Consider the following 27,537-nt stretch of genomic DNA (forward strand, 5'->3'; position numbering starts at 1 on the left):
CACCCAACTGCTTGAGTGTATTGCACAAAAGAAAATGCATAATGAACTGAAGTCATCTCACCTTCCCCTGGCCTTTCATTAAAACAATATTGGAAATGAAGGACGCCTGTAATCCACATGATGCGTGCATTAGCTGGACTGTACTTAAGGATCGAGAAGATCTGGAAAGGGGCTGCATTTCAGAAAAAGATGATGGGAAGGAGGTTAATATTATGCCACTTGAATTGATAGAAACCTACTGATAATAGGATCAATCTAGATATCTTCCACTTTTGCCCTTTAATCTCCCACCTCTTACCATACAGGTGACTCTTCAAATGTTTTGGGGTTCTACCTCCTATCTGTCCTGGCAATCATAATCAAGGTTCAGGAATGATGGGAATGACTCTATTGTCCATTTGGAAGGTAATTGGTTCCCTAATCATGCCTTCACATTTTCCTTTTTTAAAATAGCACTGTGCAGTGTGCATCATCATCATCATCATCATCATCATCATCATCATCATCATTCTCAAATGCTACAAACTGGAAATGAAACATTAAACTGAACAATTGATACAAAAACAGAATGATCCAAACCCAGTGGATCAATACAAGAATCTGCCTGTTGGCGATAAAGCTGTACTCAAGCTGTCCCTTATCTAGCTTTGCCTTGGTGCTGCAGTCTAATGATTTCCCCTTTCCTCTTGCACTCACAGGAGCTCTTCCCACTGAGCTGTCCAGCTGCTGAGAAAGGGACTTTCTGTTGCTGTAGAGAGAGTGGGACTGTCTGTACCGGGAGGCTGATTTTTTGGCCATGGGGCCATCGATATCCCCTATCCAGTAGGGACTCACACCTGTTCAAAAAGAGAAGGAAAAAGGTACAAACAGCTGTAATTAAAAACTTTTTTTATTCTTAAAGTATGAACAAAGTAAAAGATATAAAAAGGGGGAGCTGTATAGGAGATGAACATATGAAGATCATTAACTGCTATATATATATACATGTATAAGTCTAGAAATTTTAGTCAAAATATTGACTCCAAAAACCTGGATCGGCTTATCCACGGGTCAATGTAAGTCCTGTACTTTATCTCTCATTCAAAAGGGAAGCATCCCCTGAGGAAAGGCAAGAGCATAATCTGTATCACTTTTTCAAGTAAAAAGAGCAGCTTTGCTAGCCCATCACCAAAATAATGTTTAGTGTGTTCCTTCCAAACTCAGGGGAAGGAATGGAATAATAACTCTTGTTGGATTCCTTCCACTTTCAGTTTAATTTAATGTAATCTTCTTGCACTGATAACATCCAGAGGAGATAGAGTAGCCAACAAAAGTTGCAAATGGTAAAGGGAAGTCTAGGAAGAATCAAGAAGTCTATGAAGCATCACAGATGGAGCAGGTGTTACTAGCTTAGATGGTCAAATAGTCTGCCCTGCTATAACAGTCCTCCCTGTGGTTCAAATCTCTTATCTGCCATTGACTCACTGCTGTGTATTAATTGCACTTATGCTTATGAGAATTACTCAGATGATATATGTGGATCATTCTAAAATGCTATAATAGCACTCAGTATTAAATAACTTACTGGCTGAATTACTGCGAGTCCTCTGGCATTTGGCTTTTGTCTGCAGAATGGAGCCATTTTGCACCTCCTGTTTAGTAGACTGCACTTTGCGTGAGCAAACTGAGGATTCCTGGGATGGGATAGAAAGAAATTTAGATGGACCAGAGAAACATTTGTTACAGTTTACAAGGCTCAAAGCTTGTTAAGAGCTTCATGCCCTCCAACTATCCTGGTTTTAGCAGGAAGCAGTCCTGATTAATCCTCTGCCATCCCACTTTTTCATCTGTTTTTAAAATGTCTCACTTTCCTTCTTTGTCCTCAGCTTAATTCAATTGCTGCAAACTGCGAAAGTAGCTTGCACTCCATTAACTCTAGCAGTGGGAAGAGGACTGAAGGGGAAGAATCTTATTCTTCCCAGTAAGCTCAGTCAAAAGCAAACTCCTGTAGCCTCTCTTAGCTTGCCTATTCTTCATTTATAACTTTTCCCACCTTGACTAGACTCCAATGTTGCTTGGCCTTACAAGTCCTGGTTTTCATCTGTGAAATGGTGGAGAGTATGGCATTTGCATGTGACTGCATACACTGGATCCAACATCTCACATGACACAAAACACTCCTGACCCAAGGAGGAAACATTTCTTTATCTGTTTTCCTCTGTCATACTCATGCAAGGCATTCTTTACCTCTTTGGGAGACTCTGACAATAATCCATATATTTTAGAAAGTCTTAATTAAGGTTGCTGAAATTTCGATTGACAGAACTTAGCACAAGTAGTGGGCCACTATTTTGTTTTCCATTTTTGTTGGCAGGTTTTAGTTAGAACTGCACTTGATTCTGTCACTAGAGAGTGTAGCAGTTCTGTTGGTAGATCATCTGTTCCTGGTGACTTTGAGCACTTTGCTTTCAAAAATCTGGGGTTTGCTTTCATAAGTTTCTTATTCCCATTTATGATTCATCATTTCACCTTTTTTATATAGCTCTTCTATGTATTGTTTCCACTTTTTAATTTTTTTTTAACATGGTTGTATATTTTGTTCCTTTTCTGATTGTGTAATGTCCCTGCCTTTCATTTAAATTTCCCTTTGGGTTCTCGAATCTTGTGGGAAAGGTCTCTTGTTCTTCCTTTTTTGTTGGGGGCTTCTATATTGCTACAGAATTTCATAGAATGGGACCATGGGAGGTAAAGTGGAATAATTGCACAATAATTCTGTAATGTGAATGGGTCCAAGAAGAAATGACAGTCTGATCACTTGTCTATCCCAGCCAATGGGCCATGGAGATATGGAAAAGGACTAAGATGTATGGAACACCTGTTGCTCAAGGTTCCCCAAGATCAAAGCTTCAAAAGGTCTCCCTTTTCCAGCTTAGTCTTCCCCTCCAATAATTTTTCCTAAGTTCTGACTGGAATCTGGAGGCAACACAACAGACTATAGAGAGCAAACCTCACATCCCTGCTTACCTTGTTAGCAATTACTAAATTTACCAAGCCTTTTGCTGACTGGATGAGCGATACTGCCTCTTTGTTGGAGAGCTCTTTAAGAGATTGTCCATTAACAGTTAAAAGCTCATCACCAGGGTTCAGGCGGCCATCCCTTTAAAAGTAACAACAGAGAGACACACAATTGTTAACTAATAAATAAGCCCTTAAGATTCTATGGCAGGGATGAAGGACAGGGGTGCTCAGCTTGACATTTTGGACTACCTCTTCACTTTGACATTTACCAAATTAATATTCAAACTAATGTTCTAAACTGCTTTTTCCTATTCTTTAGCCCAAATCTGCTTGCTTGTCATTTCCTCTGTCTTGTTCTAGTGCTGCATCTGGAGGGAAAAGAGTACAAGTTGGTCCATCTTCTGGATATTAGAAGGTCTTCAGATATATGAAGACAGCTACAGTGTCTCCCTTGAATCTTTTCTTCTCTAGGGATGATCAAGCCAAGTGTTTTCCTATTCATAGGATTCTGAATTAAATTGATAGAGTACCTCTGGGCAGCTCCTCCATCAGTCATGTGGCTCACGGTGAATTCTTTTCCAAAAGTTGAACAGTTGGGGGTTCTAGAGACTTGGATTCCCAGACCATCATTTCCAGTGGCAATGCAGAGTTTCCAAATGCAGCTGTCCTGGTTGGGAAAACAAGAAGAAATATGGACTAAGGGTTGGACTAAGTGCAGCATGAGATGCGTGTAGCCCCCAAGGCAGGTTTTGAGACCCTTCAGGTCTCCATAGAGCCCCTCAATGCTATCATTTTTAGCCAAAAAAAAATTGGGGGATGTGCCACCCTCCATTAAAAAAATTAATAATAATTCAAAACCAGAAATGGATGCCTAGTCACTTATGTTTTGGTTTTGATTTTATTCATTGACCACGTAGTCAATGACACTTTCCTGGCCTGGTGCAGCCTATATAGTTGGAGTCAATTTGATCCTAAAGCCTCCCAAGTTGTCCACCCTTCATTGAGATGAGGACTGTTGCTTCTAGTATGCTTAACAAATATTTAGATAGCATTAAAACAGCTTTCCTCACCACCAGAAGTTGCAGACCACAACTTCTACATATGGATGTGAAGTAGACATACAAGGCACAAAAAAATAGGCATGTGGTTCTATTGTGAAATATTGTTGTTTTCTGCACAATTTTTTTACAAGATTTGTATTTTGCACCACTGCTATTTTCTATCTTTTAAAAAATAGCAATATGTGGGAACTTTGAACATGTCCTTGCTCTTTCCATGCAAGTTACTTGAGGAGCTGGGAACTCTAACTTTAATCCCGGTCAGGAAATTGATGAACTTCCATTCCATCCCTAATTTGAAGAATTGCTATAAAATTCTCATCTGTGTTCCATATTTTTTCTTCTTACATATACATAGATTTATACACATTTTTATGCATTTCCCCATTGACTAAATGGTGTTCTAAGTGACATTTCCAAGTGGGAAATCATGAATGTATTAAACCATCCATCTTTACTTGCAGATAACAGTGGAATTTAATGTTCATAGCTTCCTTCTGATGTTGGGGACACATACATTTCCATTGCAAGAACTGGATAATATTGCAGAAGCAACCATAGCAACCACCACCAGCATCCTAAAAATACAAAATTATTTTTTATCCCTACTTTCATAAAAATTCACCACTGGCGTTGCTGACTGGGGTTCATGGAAGCCTTTCAAGTCACCAACATCTGGAAGGCCACACATTCTCAAGCCCAACTCTCTCCTAGCATTTCCTCTAGACAAACAGCTCTTCAACTAAGTATTACTTTCTAAGAGATGTCTGCAAGACCCCCAGCTTATCCCTGCTGTGCACAGTGCTATAATGACAGATTTGTCCTGTAGCAATTCCCTCTCCACATTTCAGGTAGGGGCAGCCTGCTGTGCCACTGAATGAAGAGTGCATTGGATGAGCCAGATACACAGTAGGGGTGTAATACCCTTGGCACGCTATTTATGCTACCTCTGGAGGAATATTGGTCAGGGTTTCACATCTCTGCCTCTATTATAGTGAGGCAGCTTGTGCTAAGGAAGGGGAGACTCTCACCCAATTCTTGGATATGCCAAACAGCCAATAGTTGATGACCCTCCTACCTTTATGAAGAACTTTCTCTTCATATTCTTGCAGCTATCACTGGCTGAGGCTCTCAGCTGCATCATGCTGGTGAGCATAAGTGGATCAGAAGGGCCGTCGTCAGTCGATGAAGTGCATACTAATTGAAGGCGAGGGCAGTGGCTTGCTTCCTCTTGACCCCAGTTGGCCTGACTCTCAAAGGGGTTGGGGTACTTCTCATCAGGGCTTGATCCGTCGTCACTGCTCTTGCCATTGCAGAGGATCAGGGAGCGTGAAATGGAGCGCAGCGTCTTAGATTTCCGAGTCTTGGAGCTGTTCTGCCGCTCCATCTTCAGCAATCAAGTAATCTTCTGTCCCCTGTCAATTTGCCATAGCTATTGCAAAAGCTTTTTCTTCATTGTTGCAGTTAAATTTCTTGCCGAAGGAAAAAAGTACAGGCAAGGGCAGGACTCACTTGCCAATATGATGTTGCTTCTCTTCACCCTGTCCCATACAAAAATAATACACTACTGAAAAACTGAGATTTAAGACACAACCCTTAAGTTGACAAATAACAATCTCATGTCTCATGACTTGCTAATTTTCAGTGGAATTTTTCCCCCCGCAGAGAAGTGCTGGATATGATTTTTTGTCACTGTTGCTGTATATTTTATGTGTGTCTCCAAGCACTAAGGAAGAATGGAAAAGAAGTATTTTGTCCACTGTCTCTGTGAGGAATCAACATATCGATTTTAATTATGTTAGAGATTGTATATATATATTTTTAAAAAAAACACCATAGGTTGGAACATAAAGTAACTTCCCCACCACCAAATTATGCATGCAGTTTAAGACATTTGCCTGCAATTAACATGAGGAATAGTATTTTAATTTGCTGTAATGCCCCTTCTCCATTTGTCCCCTTCCATTCTTGATGGGAGGTTCATTCCATGACAGGTGGAGGTGGCAGTGGCAGCAAGTAGTGCAAGATATGATTGAGAACAATAAGTACAGGAGGGAGAAGAGGGCAAGAAGAGGAAGCAGACAGCATCAACCTGTTGCCTTGTGGTGCTGCAAGGGTGGTAGAGGAATCCTACAGAGTGGGCATGGATGAGAGGACAGACAGTCAGGAGGAGCGAAGGAATATTGCATGCTCATGATGCACAGAAGAGAATAGAAAATGACCGAACAAAAGACAAAGATATGAAACAATGTCTTGGGCTTTGTCTGCACTGATGGGAAAACCTGGCTTACTATCAGGACTTCTGGATCCATGGGGAGGACAAGCAGCAGCACTGTCTCCCCCCCTCCAGGCTTATTAAAAAGCAGCATGTGCCAGAGGAACCATGCAAACTTGGAAGTCACAGTGCTGCATGGAGAGTTGGAATGTATGGGCAGGAAGAAGTCAGTGGTTCACCCAGTCCAGGCCATCTCCTGGGCGCTTTTGCCCAGCTGCCAACAGTCTTTCCCTGTGTCCCTGCACAGTTCGTACACTCGGGATTCTCCAGAGTTTCTGGCCTGATTTGGAGCAAATGGGGAATCTTCTTACCCTGGAGAATCACCCTGGAGTTCTGATTTGGACTTGCGTTTCACCCATTTTGGCCCTAAGCATCATCTAAATGGATCAGTGTGAGAACAGAGAAGGAATGTTTCTTTTCCTCTGTGCAAACATGGCCTTAGAGATTTGAATCTGTGGAGGGAAAAGGTGAGGAAGTGACAGCTTCAGGGCTGTGGTATTCTGTTTTACTTATTTAGATCCCATTTTTCTTCATATAGAGGATCCAAGGTGGCTTCAATGTTTATTTAGTTGTTTTAAAAAATTATTATGTATTGACTTGTATCTTAGGATGGCACACAAGTAAAATGTATTTAAAAGTTTGTAACAATTTACAGTTCTGAAAGGCAGATTTAAAAATTAAACAGGGTTTTAAAAGATAAAGCCATTTAAAGCCATAGGCAATGTGGAATAAATCAGTTAGGCTTTAAGAAAAAGCCACATTTGCACTTAGTGCCAGAATAAAACCAGCGAAGACAAGCTCAAGTCCACTCCACAGCCTCCCCTGCGTGCATATCTCTCCACATCCAGTCTGCGTGGCACATCTCGCAACATGCAGCCCCCAATAGGGTAACCATGGCCTACTGCAGGGACCACAGGATTCTGTTTAAAGTCTGGTCCTCTTAAATCCATTTAAGATTTAGAGGGGAAAAACATAAGAAATGAGACAGAATCTGCAGGAGCTGTGAATCTGTCCATGATCACTTAACAGCACCTGGATAAGACACTGAACAGCAGCTACACAGGATCTTTGCAAAGTATCTTCCTCACTTGGGGGATCTATCTCTCTTACACCCTTCAACTGTCCCAATTTGGAGCAGCAACCCTGATTAATTCTCTGTCATCCCATTTTTTCAACTGCCAAGCTTAATTCTCACCCTTGGCTATGCTGGCTAGGGATGCCAGGAGCTGCAGTTTACCACCACCCAGAGGGCCACACCATTCCCACTCATTCAGTATATTGTAACCACTGTTGGCATGTTGTTCAGACAGCTGGGTCGGAAGACTGCACAAGTGTCTGGCAGTAAAATACCCCTGCCCCCAAAATGTCATCCCATTTCTTTTATTGGTTATGAAGGGGAGATTTAAACTGCCCCATCCCTGCACATTGAGATGTGGAGGATTAATGTGGTCTCTGATACACCAACATACCTTCAAACTGTTCTGATCTGGCAGCGGCAGTTCCAATTGATCCTCTCTCATACCACTTTTTCAGCTGGTTTCCAAATGTCTCTGTTTTTCTTTACTCCTCCCTCCTTTCTTCTTATCTTACTGCAAACTGAGTTCAGAGTATAAAAATGGTTTGCATTCAGTTATCTCAGCAGGAAGGAGGGGAAAGAAGGAGGCAGGATCTTGACCTTCCCAGTAGGCTTCGACAAAAACAAACTGCTGAAGCCTCTCCTGGTTTGTCTGTTCTTCCTCAATAATAATTTTTACCATCTTGACCACACTCTGCTGTTGTTTGGTCACATGTGTCCTGGTTTTCTTGGAGGGTATGATTTCTCTATAGCAACTAGATCAACAAATCAGAAGATCCAAACACTTCACTGTCTTTCAATGCTAAGTGAAGAAGAAGAGAAATGTATTTCTCCCTGCCTGGCTTGGAGCCCACTATCAGCCAAAGAAAGAGAAAGCTTTCTCCCTTTCCTCCACCACTTTGCTCTGTTTCCATGCTGATTTGGTAGAAGAGGAGCGAACCATCATAGGACAGATACAGCAAGATATCACAAGGCAATTGAAGATGAGCTGTTCATAGCTGGCCATGACTGGTGCTGACATGACAACCAATAAGAGAAGAGAGTGGATGAATAAGTAAAATTGAATGTTTGGGTTTGTAGCCATAGTAGCAATGATGATGATGAAGATGATGATAGACACTGGAGTAACAGATGGAGAGCATGTGAATCCATTCTGCACAATTTGCTAGCTATAGGAATGATGCAAAGTATCTGAAGAATGTTTTGATCTACATTCTCTTCCATTCCAACTCATTCTGAGCAATCTGAAAGCCATTTACTACCATTGACTACATGAGCCAGTGTGGTCTAGTGGTTTGAGTGCTGGACTACTACCAGGGTTTGAATCATTGCTCAGCCATGGCAGCCCACTTGAGCTTGGGCAACTCACAATCTCTCAGCCTCAGAGGAAGGCCAAAACAAACATTGGAATCGGTCTAGTTTGGCTTCTCCCACTTTCAATTTTTTTTTTTAAAAAAATCATAATTTAAATTTTCAAAGTAACTGTGAATCTTGGAAAGATCTTATAAAAATGGAGATGGCAATGTACCTATACCTATATGTGCAGCATATCTTGTACCTATATGTGCAGTATATTTTGACCCACAGTTCAACAAGTATGTAGACCTCTACATGAGTTGCTAAGGAAAGTTGTCTCTGCTCTAGCAGAATGGCTAAGAATTTTGAGGGATGGAATCAAGCTTTTCAACGGCAAGGACAGTTCAAGGAATCATCATAATAAATCATTTACAATCATTTACACAAATGGAAAACCATGAATGTGCCACAAACATTTGATTATTAGCTACACATTTAACCCAGTTGCATTATCAATAAACTGCCGTATTTTGAAAGGGGTTGCTTGTTGTTGTCTGCCTTCAAATCACCTGCTTGTTGTTGTCTGCCTTCAAATCATTTCTGACCTACTGTGACTCTAAGGCGAACCTATCACAGGGTTTTCTTAGTGAGATTTCTTCAGAGGGGGGGTTTCCTTTGCCTTCCTCTGAGACTGAGAGAATGTGACTTGCTGGGTTTCCATAACTGAGCTGGGATTCGAACCCTGGTCTCCAAAGTTGTAGTTCAATGCTCAAACCACTACACCATGCTGGCTATCTACCAATTTGGTCAGTGTAAAATGCAAGCATCAGCCAGCCTAGTAACTAATTTAATGCACATCTTTCTTGCTGTATTTTGTTTTCTTTCATGTATGCCTGACACTCCAGTTATAAGTCTTGTGTTGTATTTATAATCCAAACCAAATGTTAGCTGATCTCATATTTTCCCCCTTCTCCTCCTCTATTTTTTGCTGAACCACTGTAACCTGTTTTCTTCTTCATGTAAACCGATGTCTGCGCAAGCAGCAGTTCTCCTTTGATTTATATTTCATTTAGAGTACCATACAGAACATATAAAACAATGTTAAACTGTTTGACAGTTACATGACTGAATTGGAGAGCAGCGCTCTTCATGCAGTTTCAGAACATGCAAAACCCAAAGAAACAGTGCGATCAGAATGCCAGCGTAAACAATTTGAGGACAATTGGCCCATGCTTTATGATACAATATCTTGCATGCAACCTCACCAGGAAACCACTGACACCTGGGCAATCTCTTATTAAAAATATTTTTAAATAAAATGTAATTGAAAGTACTGGATGAATACTAAGCCATCCAGTCAATCCATTACCCCTTTCTTATAATTTCCTCTAGGAGAAGTTGGAATTACTATGGGGTGGGAAGGAGCAGAGATAAGCATTCTAAAAGATAAAGCATTAAAAGGGACTTACAACAAAGAAGTAGGAAAAACCAGACTCCTTAAGAAGGCTGTTTGTCTTCGCAGGCCTGGCAGAAAGACTCAAGTACAATAATTGGAAACATACCCTTGGACTGTCACATGACTTGGTTTCAGTAATTCGGTGCAAGACTATGGGACACCGCTATTGTTTCTTAATTGCAAAAGCGGGCAGGGGAAAACAAAATTGACAAATCAGCCCAGTGAAAAGGAACTCTCTGGGGCACCGGGACAGATGCCTCATATTGTGAGCTAGCGTCTTGTCACTACTTTATTGCAAAGTGGGTCCCTGAAGGCACTGATACAAAGCCTTTGTCCAACCCTGGTGTTTTGGGGCTTCACCTCTCCATAGCCAGCACAACCAATGATCAGGGATACTTGGAATGGAAGTCTACGATATCTGGAGTGGCAAAGGTTGAGAAGCAATGCATTAGAGCACATAGCCTGGTAGTCTCATAGAATGGACAAGTTAAGATCACAGCATTGTTGTTCTACATTATATGATAGAGTCCATGACAAGCTGCGTCATCCTGAATGGGACTTGTGCTCCATCATCTAGCACAGTAGTGCCTTTGCTAGCTTAACCCAAGCTAGCATCCTTTAGTGGTTTTGAATTCAACCCCATTGTTTCAACCTGAATATATCTAAAGCAGCACTTTCTTTGATATAAATTAAGCCTGTTGACTGAGCTGGTCAAAGACTCTTTTAGGAGATTACAACTCGTGGCTTTTAAACCACAATGACACCAGGGAAAAAGTGGTTTTGGTAATACCTATTGCACGATGACATCTCCAATGGTAGCTGTTGTGTTCCACAACCATGTTCACAGTGGCATCATTAGGGGAGTATAGTGGTGCAGACTGCACCGGGTGACATCCCAGAGGAAGGAAATATCAGTAGCAGAGCACATGTTTTTGCTCAGTGAATGGAAATTACTTCTGAGTAGATTTTTAGAAATAAAGATAGAAGCAGGAGTGTAGAAGGTGATGAATTTAGCTCAATGTATCTTTTAGCTGCAAGCTCCAAATTTACCAAATCCTGCAAAGAGTCTGTCCAAGGAGGAAGTAGAGGAAGAATAGGAGGGGTGGGGAGAAGAGAAGAGAAGAGAAGAGAAGAGAAGAGAAGAGAAGAGGAGATGGAAATGAAAGGAGTGAGGAAAACCTTCCATTTAATTACTCAAGTGGCCAGCATTGTATGGACAATAATAAACACACTAAAGGATTATGAAGGCATTCAGTGAGGTTTATTTCTGAGTGCATGAGTTTAGCTAAATGAATATTTTGGCTCCAAACTGATAGATCTAAAGTGGAATTGGGTGAAAGCAGAATAGGGAAATGGGGAAATGGGGAAAGAAGATGAGAGAGAATGAAATAGGGGTGTATTTGAGGAAAACCTTCTGTTTTATCCACTACTCATCACCTAGAAATAGACACAGGCTGATGGGGAGGGACACCTGTCTTTTAGGCCTAAAGAACCTGGCATAGGTGGCACAGAAGCATAAATATGCCACAGTGTTGGACCTTGGGCCCTATTTGAAAAAGTGTGATGAAAGAGTATTAATTGGGATTGTTCTTGCCAAATTAGGGCAGTTGGAGGGTGTGCAGAAGAAGAGGTAAGAATGTCTTTAAGACATTGGTTTACTTTCTTACACCAAAGAACAATTTAGTCCAGAATTCTGTTTGATTCCCTATTTCAAAAAAGCTATTTTGGGACATGAGATGGACTGGACAGAAAGGGGTGTGGCAAAATTGGCTTCCATAGCTCATATGGGGTATAGGGGTGATTCTGGTAGAAACAAAAATGAGTTTCTGGAAGGCCTTGAGGGGCTGCATGCAGCCCACCAGATGTACTTTCCTCACCCAGATCTATGACATGATGATTCCATAGAAAAAGAAATTTTGGAATGGAAAATGTTCATTGCAAATAGAGCAGGCAATTCCAGGACAACTTGTTTGGATGATGCCTTGCCTTTTCTAGCCGTCCTTAGCCAGACGCTTTGGCAGCCAGTAAGATACTGTGTGTAGGTAAAAATGTGTGGGCTTCTAGGAGAAAAAAATGTCACATGCCTTATTATATGTAAGAAATATGAGTGTCGCATATGCTGTGCATAAAAGAATAATACAACTACAGAAAAGACCTCTGAAGAGCCATTACTGTTTGGTAAGACACGTGGGCCATGCTAGGAATGTCACACTTCAAGAAAGCTTTTAAGCAAACATGTGTTTGGAGACTGAGAATAGTTGTAGGTGGGTGAAAGAGGAGGAGGCAAGAATGTCTTTCAGCAATGTCTTGTTAGATCAGGCCAAAAAGCTCAGTGTTTTCTCATTCCACAATAGTGGTGAGCCTGGGTCCCACTTTTCAGAGCACAGTCCTCTATCTGAAGATGTCTTCTGTTTCAAGGACTGTCCAGTCAAAGTCTAGATTAATACCAATTGCTAAGTTACAATAGCAACCAGGTCCCAGTGTGAGAAATGGGATCCTGGAGGCACAGCAACTTGTGAGGCTTTAAAGAGCAACCTTTCCTCTTGAACTAATTTCAAAAGCCCTCTGCAACCAGCTGTCCCAGACTTCAGGCAGAAGTATCTTTCCCTGACCTGTTGCTTGGAAAGAAATTGGGCAGGGAGGATCAGGAGAGAGAAAGAGAATAAAAGACAGAGCAGGAGGTGCAAGAATGGGAAATAACAGTGACCTGAATGATTTCAATGTTTCATTTTCTGCAACGCTGGAAATTTGAGGAAGGAGAATTTCATAGGGTGGCAGAAGACCCTCATACCTTCCCACATTTTAAAGATGAAAACCAGGACACGTGTAGCCAAGTAACAGCAAAGTGTGGTCAGGATGGCAAAAGTTATTAAAGAGGAAGAAAACAAAATGTAGGAAATGCTGCTGCAGTTTGCTGTTGCCTTAGCCTACTGAGAAAAGAACACTCTGTCTCTTCCTCCTCTCCTAATTAATGGAGTACAAACTACTTTTGCACTGTGAACTCAGTTTGCAAAAGCAATAGCAGCTTCATTTACATACCGCTTCATACCACCTAGGCATTCCCTAAGTGGTTTACAACTGTAAGCTAATTGCCCCCAACAAGCTGGGTACTCATTTTAGCAACCTTGGAAGGATGCAAGGCTGAGTCGACCCTGAGCCCCTGGCTGGGATTGAACTCACAGCCTTGTGGTTTCTGAGTGTGGCATTTAACCACTGTGCCACTAGTTTGCAGCAATGGCAGCAAAAGGGACAAGGTGGTGATGTGGGAGAAGAAGAAAGAAACGTGGAAATTATAAAAACAGCTGAAAACGTGGGATAAGACACAATTAATTGGAACTAACCCAGTCAAATGAGGACATTTGGAAGGTATGGTCCCTTCTTACTATGTAAGCCACCATAGTAAGAGGACTACATGAAAATGCCATGGAACAATTTTAGTACTTTTTAGAATATAATCATTGTGAAGAGGAGAGAGGTTTTCCCTCTTCTGTTTAGCAAAGAATATTGTCACCTCCTTTCCCTCTTGGAAACGTCTGGGGCCAACTTTCAAGAATTTACAGCATCTTTTGTTATTTCAGCTGCAAGGATTTAGCAATATATTCTTTAGGCCTGTCCTATGTACCATGAACCTGGCAAAGGCAGAAGTGTTCAATTCAAATGTTTATTCCTTAGATCTCAGATTAATTTTGAAACTTCGTTTTGATTTATACTTCTCTCCTTCATTCCTCTCTTTTTTGTTTGTTTGTTTGTTTTAATGTGAGATTGTGCTACCAAAGATTGTAAGAATTAAATTCTTGTGGGCAGGCGGATTTCTTCAGCAGGAATTCTGCAACATTTGAAATCCTTTTCTGTTCCTCTTGTGAAACATCTCAGCTTTTATAGTCAGCATTATCATTATTAAGCACAAAGCCATTATGATGCAGACAAGAAGGCATGGACTCAATGTCAGCATAAGCAGGTATCACAGCCTGCTTATGCTGTTTCCTCTGCAGTCAGAGCTTGTGTTACCATTCTTAGAGTGAAGTACTAACTTGGAGGAGATGATGCTGGTTGCTTTGGGCATGTGATCCAAGCAAGACATTTCCTCACACTGCTAGGGAAAATCTCATCCCAGTGGGCAAATCACAGAATCATAAAGGTGGAAGAGACCATAAAGGCCATCCAGTCCAACCCGCTGCCATACAGGAACACAGAATCAAAGCACCCCTGACAGATGGTCATCCAGCCTCTGTTTAAAAACCTCTGAAGAAGGAGACTCCACCACTCTTCAAGGGAGTGTATTCCACTGTTGAACAGCCCTTACTGTCAGGAAATTCCTCCTAATGTTTAGGTTTTCCTGTAGTTTGCACTCACTGTTCTGTGTCCTATTCTCTGGAGCAGCAGAAAACAAACTTGCTGCATCCTCAATATGACATCCCTTCAAATATTTAAACAGGGCTATCATACCACCTCTTAACCTTCTCTTCTCCAAACTAAACATACCCAGATCTTTAAGCCACTCCTCATAGGGCATGGTTTCAAGACCCTTCATTATTTTAGTTGCTCTCCTTTGGACATGCTCCAGCTTCCTTCTTGTGTTGCGGCGACCAGAGTTGGACACAATATTCCAGGTGAGGTCTGACCAAAGCAGAATAGAGTGGCACTATTACTTCTCTCAGTCCAGACACTATACTTCTATTGAACTAGCCTAGAATTGCGTTGGCTTTCTTAGTTGCCACATCACATTGCTGACCCATGAAAAGATGTGCAGCTAAGTCAACCTTGGAGCCCTGGGATCGAATTCACAACCTTGTGGCTGCAATACCGGCATTGAATCACCGTGTCACCAGGGAATCAAAAATCAAATCTTGGTTTTCAGAGTCATAGTCCAATGCTCAAACCACTACAACATGCTGGCTCTTGTTTATTATGCCACTGAATATGGTATGACTGGAGCATCCATCTATTTTGGTATCCATGAGGGGCAGGCATCCTAGAACCAAACCCCAGCGGATACTAACATATTGGGGACACACTACCAGTGTACAGAAACACATACACAAAACAGACTAAGCTAGCTTCAAAGCAAGATTGACATATGCAAATCCCAAAACTCTTTCAAGGAGTCAAATCCAGCCTTAATTAATTTTGCTTCAATTCAGATTCTGTGACAGGGGTGAACATAGGTGATAGGGAATATTTTCATGTAGAACTTTATGTCTTTGTTGATGGTCATGATCAAACACTATATGGATACATGTTGTCCAGAATAGAAAGGATTTAAGTATCCCAGCAACCAAGTAACTTCACTGCTAGAGGCAAACAGAAATGCTGACTAATTTGTGTCATTATCATATTATCAGTAGAAAAGAAGCAAGCAGAATTTGCAGCAGGATAATACTAGAGTTGCTACACTTTCCAATCCAGGTAGTTAAGTGGTTCACAGGGTTGAGTACCATGCTCTCAGATATCTCACAGATGAAATCTAGCACACATCTGACCAAACAACAACATCAGAGGATGGCCAAGATGGCAGAAGTGATCAATGGGGGAGAACATGCACACTAAGAAAGGCCTCAGCCGTTTGCTTTTGCCTGAGCCTACAGGGAAGAGCAAATTCTAGCAAAATGTCCAAATGGGGACATTTTAAGTGCAGCTGAAAATGTGGGATGATAGAGGATTAATCTGGACTGTCCCTATCAAATCAGGGCAGCTGGAGGGTATGGAAGCAACAGTTACTATGAATATGATTGTAGTGTTTATAATTATAGTTATGCGATGTAGTACTAACAAATCGGCCAAATGGCCTATGCAAATTTTGTGCAGAGTCCTGTTTTGTTTGTCTGGAATCAAGCTCTTTTCTCTCTCTCTCTCTCTCTCTCTCTCTCTCTCTTTCTTTCTTTCTTTCTTTCTTTCTTTGGCAGTGCATAAATTGCCACCCTACTTGATGTGAGGGGAGGGCAGCCATTGTATGTCTGGCCCTACAAACACCTTTCTGTCAAAAGCCCTGCAACAATCCCATAAAACCGCACATTGCCTGCTTTTGTTGGATTCAGCATCCGTATCTTGGTTGTGTTTCTCTCTTTTTCTGTCTAGCACTGTATTTATTTTAGAAGCCTTGCAAACACCGTCATTCTCACATCACACTGAAGCTGAAGTTGTAACATTTAAGCCAAGTCTCATTTTATAATCTTAAATCCTTTCTAAATTTGGTTATTCTTTCTTTCTTTTGATTTCTCCCTATCTATCTATCTATCTATCTATCTATCTATCTATCTATCATCTATCTATCTATCTTTTAAAAATCCTAGTAGAATTTTCCTTCTCCTGACTCAATCCCTTCATTTTTTTCCAAAAACTGGACCTTTCAAAGCCTGGATTTTTAAAAAGTATCTGTTAGCAGCACTTACTCAAAAATAAATGTGCTGGATATCACAGCGTTTACATTACATTACAGCAAAGACTTTATGCATATGTTCAGCAGAATCACTTACCATCTTTGAGAAGCCCAAGCCATCTTTGCATTGCATAGCTGTAAGAAAAATGCAGCACGGTAACATTTCCACCGATTTAGAAGTTGTTGCTTTATATATATATATTAAAAGGGGGGGGAAGCACAGCACATCTGAAGTTTTGCAGCACTCCCAGGCACACAGTCAACGTCTCAAGACAAATCTTTCCTTCTGCAGCATATGGCTTAGTTGGGTTTTCCTAGGCCGGATGGTTCGGTCAGCTCAGCATCCTGCCTGCCATTCAGCTTTCTGGAGAGGCGAGAGTAGTAAAGAAGATGTGAGTTTACCAAAGCCACTGTCAAGCTTGTTGTCTGTCAGTTTCCCAAATCACAAACAGAAATAGAAATTCTGGATCTTTCCTTCTGGGCTTCTCCTGACTGGCCTCTGCAGAAGTGGCAGCAAGGAGGAGGGTTAGCCCAAGTATTCCAAGCTTTTTCTTACACACACATGGAAAAAGTGTTCAACTGTTTAGATAATCCTCTAACATCCATGCCTTTCCACTCACTGGTGGACTGGCTGCGCCTATGTTTATGTAATTGCATGGTTCACTTCAAATCCAGCACCTCAGACCCTTTGCCCAAGGTTGAAATGAAATGATTCATTTATTACTCTTTTTTCCAAAGGCGGGGGAGCAGGGAGAGAGAGAAGGAGGGAGGGGAAGCTAACACACTGGGTTTGTTTAATACTGGATGAAAACGCCTTTCATAGACAGTTCTGTTAAAGGTACTCAGGAGAACGATGAGCTTTTGTGATTGAAATCTGCAAAGTGAACAATTGGAGTTAAACGTAAAGGAAGGGGGGGGGGGGAAGGCAGAGCTTCATTGTAGGCTGTGGCCAAAAATGAATTACTTGCAATTAATTCATTTTTTTCTATAACTGAGGCATGTCTAAATATCTTGACTGCAACATGTCAAAGGTATAAATGTACTCCTTTTGTTGTTCCAGAAGATAAGGTAGCCACGTGATCCAAAGGAATAAAACAAATACATAGACAGTCCATACCTTTATTAGAAACATTCAGGTACAAATGTGTGCAATCTTGTGTTTTCTCCAGAAGAGTTATTACCATCTCTATATGGTAATAAATGCTAAGGCAAGGAGGTAAATGCAGTCTTCATCTTGAGAAATAGTTTAATTTTAAACCTCAATGACATAACAAATCTAACCAATTTGGGGGTGAATTCCATTATACTTTCCACCATCTTTTTTTTTAACCATCTAACCTGATGAAGAGTCAAATCATCGAACCATCTTGCTTGATGAAAGGTTTGCACCCTTTTGTATTAAGAGATCCTAATAAAAGTATTATCCGTTTTATGGATTTTGGATTTTATTTAATCCTTTTGGGTCCCATGGCCACCTTCAGTTCTGGAACCACAAAAGGTGGTTCCAGAACATCCCTTGTCCTGTTGCAATCATAACATAATTTAGTCATCCATTAGTTTTAAGTAAATACAAGTAGCTCTCCTTTTTCTTTTGGTAACGGCTTACTATCAAACTCTGCTTCTTTTTACCCTGTGTTACATTTTTAAACAAGAGAAACTAATTTGTTGCTGAATTTAAAGATATAGCCACATTAGTCTGTAAAATTAATATGTATAGAGGCTGGGTCTGCAGTTGCCAACATCCCTTTTCAGTTTTCTTCAGTTAAACTCCTGCACTCCTCTCTGGACCTCACTTTGACTCCATCATAAGCATCTGAAGAAGTAGACTGAGGTCTACAAAAAGCTCATGCTACAAACTTCTTTTTTCCCCCTGTTAGTCTCAAAGCTGCTACAAAATCTCTATGCGTATTAATTTGCTGCCATTTGAATCATAATGAATGTTGCAAGTACAGTATTGAAAGTAAAGAGTTGCCTTTTTAAAAAAGACACCAGCATAATAGTAACAACTTACTTTTTCACTGCTGAGAAATATATATATTGTAATTATAAACCTCATTAACTTTCAGAAGCAAGTTGCCAAGCTTTAAAAAGTAGATTTGGGGCAAAATACCCAAAGTTCTACATTTAGTCTAACGACAATCAAAGAAAAGGAGTTGAAAAGGGTGCAAACATGCTAGAGGAATAAAATGTTTTGTTGTGCATTCTCTTCCTACCCCCTATATATCCAAGTTTGCCTGCCTTCGCTGACTTAGGAGTTTGTTCAGCTGTTTTAAATCATGCACTTTTCAGTTTCTTCTACTCTACCAAGGGCTCTTACCTTTTTGAGCATTTCCAGATGGAGGCTTCTGTGAGTGACAAACATCCCCTGCCCCCTTCACCCACAGCACTCTCTCTTTGCTTTCCTTCTTTTTCAAGGAGTCACAGAGCACTTTGTAACTATTGTATTGTATTCACTTTTGCAATGTGAAGCAGGTCATGGTTAATCCCATTTTACAGATGCAAAGTTAGGGCTGGAGCCTGTGACTTTCCGCTGTTGTTGCTGCTATGCACCTTCCAACTATCATAGGATCTTCTTGGAGGAGGTTTGCCATTGCCTTCCTATAAGGATGAGAGAGTGTGACTTTCCCAAATTCACCCAATTGGTATCTATAGCTGAACAGGGATTCAAACCCTAGTTTCCTGAAGTCTAGCATTCAAAGCACAACACCTCTTTCTGTCTCTCTCCATTTCTCTCTGTCTACACACACACACAAACACACATATCTGCTACAAGCCTAAATGCTACAAATCTGTTAGAAATCCAGGTGATTAGTTGGAAGTCCATCACTTGGAGAGCCAGTGTGATGTAATGATTATGACTTTGGAGATCAGAGTTCAAATCTCTGCTTGACCATGGAAACCCACTGCATGATCTTGGGCAAGTCACACTTTCTTTGCCTCGAAAGAAGGCAAAAGCAAACCTCCTCTGAACAAATCTTGCTAAGAAAACCCTGTGATAAGTTTACCTTAGAGTTGCCATGAGTCAGAAATGACTTGAAGGCACACAACAACTACCATGTTGAAAATAGGTTAAAAATGGGTTACAAGTTGGAGCTTCTACAAAGAATTTGACCTTACATTCCCATAAGTCTCAACCAGCCTCATTATGGAAGTTTGGAGCACTTTTCTTGATTCTTTTTCTTGAACATTTAAATATTCTTTCCATTGCTATCCCCCTCCCCATTCCATTGATTTTGCTTTTAAAAGTTTTTGTTTTACCAAGTAATTATTTCCCTCTTACAAAGAAGAGAACAAATTATTTGGGGTGGGACAACAACTCTCCTAGTTCTGTACTACACTGTGTAATTGTTGTTGTTGTTATGTTCATTCCAGCTGATGCTGACTTGTGCTGACCATATCATAAGATTTTCTTGGCAAGATTTATTCAAAGGAAATTTGCCATTGCCTTCCTCTAAGGGCATAACCCTGTGAGCCTGTTCTTGAAACAACTGCATCAGTTTTAAAAAATGGAAACATACTGGTTCCAAAGCAGCCATTATTGTGGTTGCAATTGTCTTTGCAATTGTACAGTGAGGGTTGCTGGCGCCATCATATGCTGAAGAGGCACAGAGAAAGCCACTACTCTCCCACTCTGTTTCAGCTTTCTTTACTCATGCAATAAGACTACAAGAAGGAGAGTGGTCTCTCTCTGTATTGATATCTCTCCAGACCACCTCAACTGACAAGAGAAGTAACATTTGGGATGAAAAGTAGGCTTGTGACTCTAATATCATCACTTTTCTTCCTCTGTATCATTTTAAACACCTTTGCCTAATGAAGAAGCCAATGGAGCTTTGAACGTTTGTGTGATGTATTTTGTACATTTCGGTTGGCCAATAAAGAAATTACTATTTTGTTGATTTTGGATTTTGTTGTACATTGTGCCACGGCCAACCCAGCTACCCCTGAATGCCTCTCAACCCACCGTAACTTCTTTTCTAAAGAAAAGAAAATATGGAGCACATGTTGCCCATTCTATAACAGTCAGTACTGTTTCATTTTTTCCTCTCCTGCTTTCATACTTCAGCCCAGCAAAAAAAAAAAAAAAGCCTTGTGACATCCTCCAGATACTTTAGGGTTTGGTTATAGATGTCCAAATTCTGCATCAGAAAACAACTCCATTTCCAACCACACCCTTTTTGGGCCATGGCAGCACTGATGGATTTCCCATCTTGGTCACTTAGGCTCAGACTAAACAGCGCACAGTTGGCAAATCCTAGTAGCTATTTATAGAGACAGAGTGTGTCTATTCCAGTAACTAAGGAGGTAGATGGATATCTACCAAGGAGGTGGGCAAAGTGTGCAAATTAATATTTGCACAGTCAGTCTTTCCACCTGGAATGTAAAGTCCCCAGTGTAGCACTTTCCCAACAAATTAATGAGTAATGCCAGACTTTTATCTCTACTTTGGCACTTCACAATAAGAAATTCATCTGAGCTTTAAATCAGAGGTGAGAATTATCTGAAATATTCCAAATAATAAGTACAAATATTGCTTCACTACAACTCACCTCATCCCTAGCAAGCATTGGCAATGAGTGCTCCTCTGGTATATCCCCTGGCAAGCAAGAAATAGCTTAACAGATTTATTATTGCCACCATGGCTTCTGCAAAGGACTTGTTTTCACCAAGCAAACCCAAATCAAGTTTTATTATAGGCTGTAACTGGCACAGAAACCCCATAAAAACAAACAAACCAACAAATATATGGGAGAGCTCTGGGAAAAAGTGGCTTGAGCTGAGAACAGGCTGGCTGGGCAAAAGAAGGGGAGTAGCATGTGCACAGAGGTGGCAGCATCAGTATGGGAGACAGCCAAAGATGTAGTTTTTGGTATTTCAGGATCTCAAGGGAAGAGGAGAGAAAGAAGGAGCCTAAGAAGATCGGAAGGTGCGGGGGGCAGGGATGGAAAGAGGACTGATTTAAACCAAAATAAATTCATCAGAAAAATACGGTTTGAGTGTATAAAATTATTATTATTTATTATTAACCTTTATTTATGAAGCGCTGTAAAGTCCAAATATTGCTCCACTGCAACTCAGCTCATTCCTAGCAATGGGATGCAGTGGCTCTGTGGTTAAGATGCTAACACTAATGATTGCAAGGTCAGCAGGTCAGCAGTTCGAGGCCCAAGCACCACATGATGGAGTGAATGTCTATCACTAATCCCAGTTGCTGCCAGTCTAGCAGTTCCAAAGCATGTAAAAGTACAAGTTGATAAATAGGTACCACTTTGGTGGGAAGGTAACAGCATTCTCTGCAGCCATGTTGGCCACATGATCATGGGGTCACCTTTGACAATGATGGCTCTTCAGCTTAGTAACAGAGATGAGCACCAACTTCTACAATTGGATATGACTAGACAATCATGTCAGAGGGGAAACCTTTACCTTTTACTGTACTGTATATGAAATATAGCTGTAAATAAATAATATGAAATGAATTTATATTAGCATTTTTAGCTTTTATTGTATAAGATTGTAAATTTTTGGGAATGTCCTACATTTTGCAATGCCTTGTCCCCCTTTGCAGTTATGACATCTGGTCCCCCTGGCCACCAGAGGAGGATTGTAGAGACTCTAAGTAATTCCAGTGCTTTGAAATGCAGAAACTTGATTCCTGGTCTCCTTTCATGCCAATAGTAGTGAGTATTTAGTAATGATTTAAAGAAATGTATCTTAGGTATGGATACAAGATCTGATAGTCATAGAGCACCTTAAATGTGCAAATGCCGCTATTAATACCAACTTTTATTTAATCTAACCTCTTGTCTTTTTTCTCTTTCTCTAACATTTGTAAACCTACCATTTAATTCCTTTTAAGCTCAATGCTTGGAGCATGCCACACGTTAATTCTTTCTTCTTAATTCAGCTTTCCAATAATGGCAGCCTACATTAGAATTGCAGCTTTATGAGGGATAACTTCTTTTCGGGGTAATGATTCCTTTACAGATGTTTTTATAGTGACAGGGTGGAGCTGGCTAAATGGGAAAGCAGGAATATCACATGGTTGAGAGCTGGTGCATGCTGAGCCTCTTGCTGCGGAATGAAAACATTTGGATGCTTTGTAAAAGCAACCGAAAAGGCCAGTTTTAGTTACTTTTGACACAGAGCAAAATAAGAATTACATTTTAAAATTGTAACCATAATGGTAAACTGATTACTTTAAAAAAAAAACTTCCCAAGAACTGCTATAGCCAGAATGTCTTTAAACCAAATGTTCCCTCTATGCAGCTGTTAGAACTGTTTCTGTATCAACTATTCTTCCCAATGTAGTTTCTAATACAGCCCCACAGTTTTGTTTTGCTTTCCTTTTTTTGACCACTGCTATGTGCTGAGCAGAAGTTTCCACCAAGCAGTGTATAGGAATTCCTAAAAGCTGCCCCCGTCAAGAGGCTAATTTGGAAACAGAATTTATACACGTGTTCTGTCTCCCTCCAGGCCTGTATTACCTTATGCTTACCTACCTGTAGGATGGCTGATCTGGATAACATTTATATGTGCACAATTATATATGTTGGGGCAACACTAGAAATAATTACTTATATTTAAATCCTGACACATTTAACCAGACTGTGGAAGACGGTACTTAGATGTCCTGAATGCTAACCATTGATGGTTAGCGATCTTCAAGTCGCCCATTCTCTTGGCTTCTTATGCTTCTTGTTTTTTAATGTAGACTTAAGAATGGATGGCTCTGCAAACAGAGAATGCTTTCAAACTGTAAAGGCTATACAGAGTTACCCTACCTCCACTGTATTTTAGCCATCATGTGTTTGTGTCAGGGATGGGCAACCTTTCTGGGCTTGAGTGCACATGCAGTGCTGGGTCATGTACACCTTCCAGTGTTTTACAGGTGAAAACAGGGACACACAAGGCCAAGCGATATCAGATCAGGGTGCAAAGTGCATTGTACAAAATGGGAAACAATGGGCTGTTTGACAGTGGAACACACTCCTTCCTCGGAGTGTAGTGGAGTCTCCTTCCTTAGAGCTCTTTAAACAGAGGCTGGATGGCCATCTGTCAAGGATGCTTTGATTGAGATTTCCTGCATGGCAAGGGGTTGGACTGGATGGCCCTTGTGGTCTCTTCCAACTCTATCACTCTATGATTCTATGAATCTATGATTCTATGATCTTCAGGTGACATATGTCCTTTTTAAGACGCAAGCATCCTAAGTTTATGCTATAGAGAGCCAAGTGTCAACCGCATAGCCATGTTGGTCCCCCTACTTTTATCCTCTTGCACACTCCTGGAACTACTGCTTGGCTGAGCGATATCTCCTCTGTCCCAGCCTTGTCGTTTCCATACCAGCTTACTGGGTCCTGTTGTGCATTAAGCAGAAAACGGTAATAGTTCATGTACAACCATGCTGTTGAGGATATATGAGAACTTAAGTGTCTGTAGTTTCCACAGTTACTGGGGGGGGGGGGGGGGATGTTCAGTGTTAAATCATTTCTTGAATGTGCCTGGAGAGCAACAATGTCTGAAGCGACAACAAGGTGTTAGTTTCTTATAAAAGGTGCCATTATGGACCCTACTCATTCTAAATTAACATCCTGTTTATACAAAAAGGCTTGTTTTATTGCAATATGCATGCGCGCACACATAAACCTTGAGCTACATTGTCGCCTACATAGGACAAACAAAAAGAGCTTTCAGTCTGACTCGAATCTTTATATAATGTGTAGTGTTCTTGAAGCTAAACAGCACACACTGTAGTGTTGTGTAAGAAGCCTAATGTTTGGCATAAATCAATTTTGCCTTCTGGAGTTGGACTTTGGGGTGGGGAGCAGAGAGAGAATTGTGTGTGTGTGTGTGTGTGTGTGTGTGAGAGAGAGAGAGAGAGAGAGAGAGAGATGAATGAATGCTTTGTTCAGGAAAAAAATAATTGCTTGCAGAGGAAGGTTGAGCACATTGTGAACATGCTGCTGTTTGATGCAAATGGCCATTCCTCATGTCCTTGTAATTGCATTTTGCAGAAAATGAGCTCTCTTTTTTTATATATTCTGTTGATCTTTCTTTCAATATGTGTATGCAAAATCTGCACTGGAGGCTTCCACTTCCAGGGATGCCTTAGAGACAGCATTCTGCTGTCTCCAAATAGAAAATAGCAAACATCAAGAAGGCTTGTTCTCAAAATTCACAACAGTTTGGAAGGGGGTATTTTATATCACAGCTTTTTCAAGGGGGAAATGGAAAAGTGGCATGTGCATTTCAGTGTCATTTCCCTTCTGAAAAGCTCACAGGCACAATTTTCACAGTACATCTTGTGTGTTTGGGTGTCCTAGGCCAAGGGTGGGCAGACTTCAGACTTGCAGAATCTCTTATGGCTTTTACTCACATGTAAACCAAACACACAATGCTGGAAAATATTGCATTTTTGAATTACAAGTTGCAGAGCCCCAGCCAGCATAGTAGAGATGCAAATCTTGGCTTATTTTGTTCCCAGCTTTAATTCAAAAGTTTTCTCCCAACTGAGTGAGAGTACAAGCATTCTGTGCATTTTTGTTGGGGAGGAGGTGGTTTTGTGTTCTTTCAGGGAAAAGAAAATAATTTCTACACCTTTTCCAGTTGAGCACAAAAAAATGTGAGTATTCCAGTATTCCAGGTGAGGCCTGACCAAAGCAGAATAGAGTGGCACTATTACTTTCCTTGATTTAAACACTATACTTCTATTGATGCAGCCTAAAATTGCATTGGCCTTTTTAGCTGCTGCATCACACTGTTGACTCATGTTCAACCTGTGATCTACTAGGACTCCTAGATCCTTTTCACACATAGTCTTGTTAAGCCAAGTGTCCCCATCCTATATCTATGCATTTCATTTTTTCTCCCTAAGTGCAGTACCTTTCATTTCTCCATGTTGAAATTCATTGTGTTAGCTTTGGCCCAGCTTTCTAATCTATTCTTGAATTTTGATCCTGTCCTCTGGGGTATTAGCTCCTCCTCCTAATTTAGTGTCATCTGCAAATTTGATAAGCATGCCTTCTGTTCTTTGATTCAAGTCATTGATAAAGATGTTGAATAGCACTGGGCCCAGGACAGAACTCTATGGCTTCTTCACCTTAGAGTCATACTACCGTCCCCTGAAGGGTATCATGAGACAGTTCCCATCATCCTCACAAGGCACAGCATGTGGGGAGGGGCTTGGAGGACACTTCCCATCATCCTCACAAGGCACAGCATGTGGGGAGGGGCTTGGAGGACACTTCCCATCATCCTCACAAGGCACAGCATGTGGGGAGGGGCTTGGAGGACACTTCCCATCATCCTCACAAGGCACAGCATGGGGGGAGGGGCTTGGAGGACACTTCCCATCATCCTCACAAGGCACAGCATGGGGGGTCTTGGAGGACACTTCCCATCATCCTCACAAGGCACAGCATGGGGGGAGGGGTCTTGGAGGAGCTTGTATAATTGTATAATTGTATTACTGGATTTTATCTATTTTTATGAGATGGTTTGTAATAGTTTTTAATAGTCTGTAAACCGCTTTGATCTATGAAAAAGCGTTATATATATAAATAAATTATTATTATTATTATTATTATTATTATTATTATTATTATCCCCAGACCATGCAGAGGTTGGGGGAGATCACCCTGCAGCCTGTCTGTGACCTTGGACCCCTCAAGCCCCTTTCTCGAAATTCTCAGAATCCTTGAGCCCTCCAGGGCAATGGCCATGTGATTTGGAGGGTGATGGGAATTGTAGTCTGAGGACTCTCGCTGGCTCGTGTGTGTGTGTGTGTACAACACAACAACGAAGTAATAAAACCCGCACACTCTGCCTCTGCTCTGCTCAGCCCCCCTTCCCTTCCCTAAGAAGAAGGGGATGAAGAAGAACTTGGAGCGGTCGAAGGGGAAGTGGACTACGTTCTGCAGAGGGAGGATGGCCTCTCTCCCTCTCTCTGTCCCTCTCCTTCCCTCTTGCACCTTCTTCAGAGGAGCCTGGCCAGCGAGCGACAGACGGAGAGGGGCTGCAGATGACCGGCTCCCGGGACTTTTCTTGAAAACCAGGCGGGGACATTCCCTAAGCCCAAAAACTGTGCAAGTCCTGGGTAAAAGGGGGACATGGCAACCCTACATTAGTCTGACCTCACCTGGGTGTAGTGTGGGCATGTCCCCTTGCTTTGGACTGCACTGCAGAGTTCATCTGGGGTCATGTGGAAAATAACTCACCAAAAATCAGAATTATTCCATTTATTGTAACAGGAGTGTGAAAGAAGATGTGATGGAACTACTAGTGCTACCTCCAAGACACGCTTCCAGTGGGGACCAAGAAGCGGTGTGGGTTGTAGCCAGCCTGGCTCTGTCCAACTTGTTCTGTATTTGAGCAATCAGAGCCATCAGTGAAGAAACTGTTCATCTGTGTGTAGACCCACACATACCAAAAAGTATCCCACCTGTGAAAAATACTCTAACCACTACTGCTTAGCTATGCTAACTCACAGGTATGTGTTTTTGGAAACATCTGTAGCTTGTTTTCTTAAGCAGTGAAGAAAGTGCATTAATTGTTGATAATTACACAAATACTGATTGATATAGCAAGGTTCATTGACACTGCTGTTTATGCATTTATGGAGGTCTGTTCTTGTTATGGTGTGCTATAAATAATAAAATAAATAAAAACAACAACAGCCATGCAGCTTGTTCATTAAACCAAAATAATGACTTTGGAAAGTTTGGCTATCACATTAGCTTCTCCTTGGAAAACAGCAAAACTGACATGCTTTCCCCCCTCATCTTTGTGGGCATCTTTCTTTTTTACAAGATGCTGCCATCTAGGGATCATAATAGAAAATGGTATTGGGATTTTTCATGTCTGTCTTGTATCCACCCTGACATAAATTTGTTCTACAGTGTTTTATTTTCAAAGTGCATTGTTATTAGAAAAGAATATTAATAATATTAATATTAAGTATCAAAGAAATTATGATGCATCTTTTATAGAATCATAGGATCA

At 41.1% G+C, this 27,537-nt stretch overlaps 1 protein-coding gene across 3 annotated transcripts in view; it reads right to left on the reverse strand.

The window, feature by feature from the left end:
• IL16 (interleukin 16) overlaps positions 1-17,159 on the reverse strand; it is a 38,425-nt gene extending 21,266 nt beyond the window's left edge. For 2 of the 3 annotated variants that reach the window (XM_089539049.1, XM_089539047.1), the window contains exons 1-7: positions 16,631-17,159; positions 5,134-5,596; positions 3,528-3,664; positions 3,004-3,136; positions 1,565-1,673; positions 697-836; positions 62-172 (exon numbers count right to left, since the gene is read on the reverse strand). In XM_089539049.1, coding sequence (XP_089395175.1) covers positions 62-172; positions 697-836; positions 1,565-1,673; positions 3,004-3,136; positions 3,528-3,664; positions 5,134-5,442 — 939 coding nt within the window. In that variant the 5' untranslated portion in view covers positions 5,443-5,596; positions 16,631-17,159. Of the gene's footprint in view, positions 1-61; positions 173-696; positions 837-1,564; positions 1,674-3,003; positions 3,137-3,527; positions 3,665-5,133; positions 5,597-10,170; positions 10,186-16,630 lie in introns of those variants that run through there. The other variant, XM_089539048.1, reaches the window with a different exon arrangement.
• Positions 17,160-27,537: the final 10,378 nt, after the last annotated feature.

The sequence above is a fragment of the Sceloporus occidentalis genome, unplaced genomic scaffold (genome assembly GCF_023333645.1).
Source record: "Sceloporus occidentalis isolate IW3139 unplaced genomic scaffold, rSceOcc1.0.p SCAF_9, whole genome shotgun sequence".
NCBI classification, from domain to species: Eukaryota; Metazoa; Chordata; class Lepidosauria; order Squamata; family Phrynosomatidae; genus Sceloporus; species Sceloporus occidentalis.